Consider the following 5,879-nt stretch of genomic DNA (forward strand, 5'->3'; position numbering starts at 1 on the left):
CTGGTTGTAGCATTGAAGACACACCATGGTGGGGATAGAGTTAAACACAGCCAAACATTCTGCTTGTTGTAGACACACCATGGTGGGGATAGAGTTAAACACAGCCAAACATTCTGCTGGTTGTAGCATTGAAGACACAACATGGTGGGGATAGAGTTAAACACAGCCAAACATTCTGCTGGTTGTATCATTGAAGACACACCATGGTGGGGATAGAGTTAAACACAGCCAAACATTCTGCTGGTTGTAGCATTGAAGACACACCATGGTGGGGATAGAGTTAAACACAGCCAAACATTCTGCTGGTTGTAGCATTGAAGACACACCATGGTGGGGATAGAGTTAAACACAGCCAAACATTCTGCTTGTTGTAGACACACCATGGTGGGGATAGAGTTAAACACAGCCAAACATTCTGCTGGTTGTAGCATTGAAGACACAACATGGTGGGGATAGAGTTAAACACAGCCAAACATTCTGCTGGTTGTATCATTGAAGACACACCATGGTGGGGATAGAGTTAAACACAGCCAAACATTCTGCTGGTTGTAGACACACCATGGTGGGGATAGAGTTAAACACAGCCAAACATTCTGCTGGTTGTAGACACAACATGGTGGGGATAGAGTTAAACACAGCCAAACATTCTGCTGGTTGTAGACACAACATGGTGGGGATAGAGTTAAACACAGCCAAACATTCTGCTGGTTGTAGACACACCATGGTGGGGATAGAGTTAAACACAGCCAAACATTCTGCTGGTTGTAGACACAACATGGTGGGGATAGAGTTAAACACAGCCAAACATTCTGCTGGTTGTATCATTGAAGACACACCATGGTGGGGATAGAGTTAAACAGCCAAACATTCTGCTGGTTGTAGACACACCATGGTGGGGATAGAGTTAAACACAGCCAAACATTCTGCTGGTTGTAGACACAACATGGAGTTAATGAGTTGCTCAATCTGTGCCTGTTGTTCAGTGTGATATTTACAGTCGTCTGTGGCCAATGTCAGACGTCTCCTGAAAAATGCATTCCACCAAGACAGGCCCAGCTGGGATGCTATTTAGCAGGTTGCCTTGGATATGGAGGGGAATGGCAGAGGGAGAGAGAGAGAGAGAGAAAGGGAGGGAAGCGAGGGAGAAAAAAGAAAGAAAGGAAGTTTAACTTTCTTTCATCTCTTGTCACGTCGCAAGTGACATCTACTCAACAACCTCTCTCTTTCACTGACATGATAGTGACATATATTCCTCTGAAATCCCTTTTCAGTAGAAAGATCTCTATGCAATGCACACCCAACAAACTTCCACAGAATAAAGGTATTTAAATATGTAATATAAACATCAGAATACACACATTTGCTACCAGAAGTCAAACAGAGAGTGAATAGTCTTCTTCTTCTCTTTTCAGGACACAGTCCAACCCAAACCCAGCACCTTTCAGGCCTTATCAATATCATGTCAATATCAAACTTGACTGGTCAGTCTGCTCAGTAGTGGTCCATCTTACAACTACACAAAACACGGTTTGACCTGATCTTGACCTCTCACTGCAGATGGGACAATTTAATTCTCCCCCTATTATCTGTGGTGAGTGCTATCCCAGGATCCTTGAGACGTCCCTACCCTAACCTTAACCCTTACCTAACCCTAACCATTTAAATATCCATTTCAATGGGGCACGGCCATCCCAAGGATTGCAGATATCACAGACCTATTATCTATCTGTGTCTTCTTTTGTTGACTTTTCACCCCTCATCCCTTCACTGGCCTTATGTCCATTCCGTGCAGTCAAATCCATGGTGAGATTAGTTTGGATTAAATGTGATGGTTGCCATAGTGACGGGCCCCCATCTTGAGTTTTGATGTGAGGCTGCTTCACGTCAAGGTTGTCTGTTATTGGCAGGATCATTTTACAGGTTGCGGGAAAACGTCTGCAGCATTGTCACATGGATCTGCGGTATTTTAGGTCATTGTCAATAGCATTGGTTTTGACTGGGATGGATTATTTTTGGCAAAGTATCGCCATCTAGTGTTTGGAATGGGAGGTGACAGGAGTTGAAACAAGAAAGATATCTAGTAAATTTTAAGAGCAGTGGTGACTGCAGTGGTGAAAAAAGTTCTCAAATCAAATTTTATTTGTCACATGTGCCGAATACAACAGGCTGCTGCTGCACTCTGTTATTATCTATCATAGTCACTTTAATAACTCTACCTACATGTACATATTACCTCAATTATCTCAACACCAGTGCCCCGCACATTGACTGTACCGTACCCCCTGTATATCACCCCGCTATTGTTATTTACTGCTGCTCTTTAATTATTTGTTATTCTTATCTCTTACTTTTTTTTAGGTATTTTCTTAAAAATGTGTTGTTGGTTAAGGGCTCTGTTGTAACTGTTGTAAATGACTCAAATAAAAATAAAAGTCACCCAGTAAAATACTATGAGTAAAAGTCTAAAAATATTTTGTTTTAAATATGTTGCTAAAGTATACTTAAGTATCAAAACTTAAAGTAAAAAATAATTTCAAATTCCTTAGATTAAATAAACCAGATGGTACAATTTTATTTGTATTTTTTTAATTTACGGATAGCCAGGGGCACACTCCAACACAGACATAATTTACAAACAAACCATTTGTGTTTAGTGAACCCACCAGATCAGAGGCAGTAGGGATGACCAGGCATATTTTCTTGATAAGTGCATGAATCGGACTATTTTCCGTGCTGCTAAGCATTCAACGAGTACTTTTGGCTGTCAGGGAAAATGTATGGAGTAAAAAGTACACTCTTTGTAGTGAAGTAAAAGTAAAATGTTAAATATAAATAGTAAAGTAAAGATACCCCCCCCCAAAAAAAAAAAAAACTTAAGTAGTACTTTAAAGTATTTTTCCTTCAATAATTTACACCACTGGATAACTGGTGGGAGGCTGGTGGGAGGAGCTATAGGAGGACACTCTCATTGTAATGGCCGGAATGTAAAAAAAGGAACTTGGTCAGACATGTGGTTTCCATATGCTTGATCTGTTCTATACAGTTCTATTTATTCCATTCCAGACATGACATGAGCCTGTCCTCCTATAGCTCCTCCCACCAGCCTGGATTAGAGCCACCATGCCCAGAAAGGACTCTTTGGTTTAGATACTACAGTAAGACCATTTATTAACTGATCCGCTTGTTACCATAACCAGCGTCCTCTTAAAGCACAATTTCAAAACAGCATTAAGCTTCATGTCCAAGACCTTTGGTTTCATTGAAAGTATCAAATTGCATATCTTTCTCACCAAACAGCTATAGTCAACCTGTTTGCTTTAATCACATCTGAAAATATTTTACCTAAAGGTTTACTCATTTATGCCTTTGGCTGTTTATTGCCCCAAGTCATTCATCGGCCAGATTTATACAAAACATTCATGTTTTATATTACTGCTATTCATGTGTTATATTACTGCCATTGTGCAAAGTACAGATTCCTAGGCGAGACGTCAAAACCTGTCAGTACTTGAGAACTGCTGGTAAAAGGTCGTTGAAGGGGCAATTGAAGTGAATGTGGTTTGGCTGATTCAACATGAAAAATCCATCTGGTGAGTTTAGTTCTGTATATTATTTTGCTCTAAATATACAGATAAAAATACACACGATTACTAGCCTAGTCAAAACGCATGCTCTTGCTTTGGCTCAGGCTTATGTTGACAATGTATCGTACACAAGCTGACACCCATTATAATGTTTGCTTTATTTTTTTATGTGTAAAAGTCAAGTCTAAACAGTGTTCAGATTACTTGTATAATATTCCCTGGCAGACAACTTGTATAATATTCAATCCTTAATAGCACTAAATTTGTTCTTTTGTGTCCAGAAAATTAAAATTTGTCATCGGCTTCCCTTTTTGTGTCCAGAACTATTGGTTGTCATCGGCAACCCTGGAGCTATATCATGGGCTGCCCTGGAAGGAGGCGAAGAGAAGCCCCTGGGGACCACCAGACTCTGGGTTACTACAGGCACCATCTCAGGATGCCACCTCTCTGTGGTAAACATGCCTGGTGCAGTAACCACCACCCAGTGCCAGGGGGCGCTACAGGTGAGTGTGGCGTGGCATAGTCTGCTGTGCTTGTGTCTGCCTTGTGTCTGCCTTGACACACGTCCCAAGGATCCCAGATAGCAAGGACCCATGTTTTTGTGTCTGCTGTTTGTCTGTTACGGATTTCTCTGTTGTTGTTTCTTGTTCTTATTTATGTTTTTCTCTGTAGAGTGTGTTGAGACTGGGTGAATCTCAATTGTACATCCTTGATTCCACCTGTCACATCCCCTTGGCTCGTTCTGAAAATACATTGGAGGAACACCAGATCTTTTGCTCCAATCTGCTTTGAGAAGGAGAAAAGGAGGGAGGACGAGAGGAATAAAGGAAATATAATTGAGATTTACCCACTGTGAAAGGCACTTCAAATAAATTGTGACAACTTATCTACAGGACTGGGCTATGGAGTGTCTGTCCCTGTCTGAGTGTTCCAAGGGGATCCACTCTTTTCTCCTGGTGGCGCCGTTGGGTCGTCTCACAGAGCAGGAGAGAAGAGGTGCTGAATGCATCCGAAGGATGTTCGGAGAGAAGGCCCATGGCTTCACTCAGGTCCTCTTCACCTACGAGCTGGAGCAGAAGGATAGTCTTGAGGATCTACTGAAGGAGAGAGAGGCCCAGAGGCTGGTTGAGGAGTGCGGGGGACGTTTTCACGTCTGCCCAAAGAGCATTGGTGAAGAGCTGGAAGTCACAGGGTTACTGGGAAAGGGGCGGGGCATGTATCCTCTAAAACTATATCTTCTAATTGGCTAGAAATCTCCCTGTCTGTCACTTAATGAAAAGACAACATTTTGGAAGATTCGACCCCTTATGACTTCCGCAAAAACACTATTATGATATAAGGGGATTTTGCCCTGGACTGGGGGGCCGCGGTTTTGGATCAGAGAACAGACCGCTGCTACACCGTGGAGATGCACCAAGAAGCTCAACCGCTATTGGTGGAGTTTAGGGAGCAGCTTAAGGGCCTATTGGATGGCTTTATCAGACTTGAGGAAAGGATCAATGAAAGGGAGAGAATGCAAGTTAATGTGGAGCATTTGGAACACAGGATCTTCAGAGAGAAGCTAGCGAGGCTTCAAGATGAGCTCTTGTTGAAGCAGATGGAAAAAGAAAGAGACAGTGGTATGGAGGTCGAGGCACTGAGCTTTATATATGAGTTGGACAGGTTAGTTGACAAGCTTGCCCTAAAAAGAGTGAGAGCAGTCGAGGAGGACCATAAGAGCAGAGAGGACGTGCAGAGATTTAGGGAGGAGTTGGGGAGGATGGTGGATGAAATGGTTACCAATCAGAAACACAAGCATAGACACATGTGTCGGGAGAAGGGAGAAGAAGAGTGGGAGCTTCAGAACTTCAGGGAACAGCTAGAAAGACTGAAAAACAACACGAAAAAGACAGAAAAGAGAAGGAACAGGAAAGAGAAGGGAGGAGTTTGTGAAGGGGACAGGAAAGAGAAGGGAGGGAAGGAGTTTGTGAAGGGGACAGGAAAGGGGGATGAGGGAGAGAGAGATTCCAGAGGGAAGCACGGAGGGACGGTTTGACATGGGTCAACAGTTTAAAGGAATGATGCAGAAGTTGGGAATATCGGGAATATCAGGAAAAAGAGGAGAGGAGCTTGGAGGAAAGGAAAATGTGATTAAAAGGGTGCTGGAAATTATCTATTGATTTATTATTGACTACATTAATTTAATACATTATTTTTTTATGGATGACATTCTATGATGCATTTTAAACAAATCAATGAATGTTGATGATATTGTGTGTCAGGTTGTTGCATGATTAACTGTTAAATATTTGTTAC

General features: G+C 42.1%; 1 protein-coding gene across 1 annotated transcript; it reads left to right on the plus strand.

Annotated features, from left to right (window-relative positions):
* Positions 1 to 3,927: 3,927 nt before the first annotated feature.
* LOC135536181 (GTPase IMAP family member 4-like) lies at positions 3,928 to 5,618 on the plus strand. Its single transcript, XM_064962559.1, has 2 exons — positions 3,928 to 4,087; positions 4,478 to 5,618. The coding sequence occupies exons 1-2, from the start codon at positions 4,043 to 4,045 to the stop codon at positions 4,832 to 4,834; spliced, it is 402 nt and encodes a 133-aa protein (XP_064818631.1). The 5' UTR covers positions 3,928 to 4,042; the 3' UTR covers positions 4,835 to 5,618.
* The last annotated feature ends 261 nt before the right edge of the window (positions 5,619 to 5,879 follow it).

Source organism: Oncorhynchus masou, unplaced genomic scaffold, assembly GCF_036934945.1.
Source record: "Oncorhynchus masou masou isolate Uvic2021 unplaced genomic scaffold, UVic_Omas_1.1 unplaced_scaffold_5664, whole genome shotgun sequence".
Taxonomy (NCBI): domain Eukaryota; kingdom Metazoa; phylum Chordata; class Actinopteri; order Salmoniformes; family Salmonidae; genus Oncorhynchus; species Oncorhynchus masou.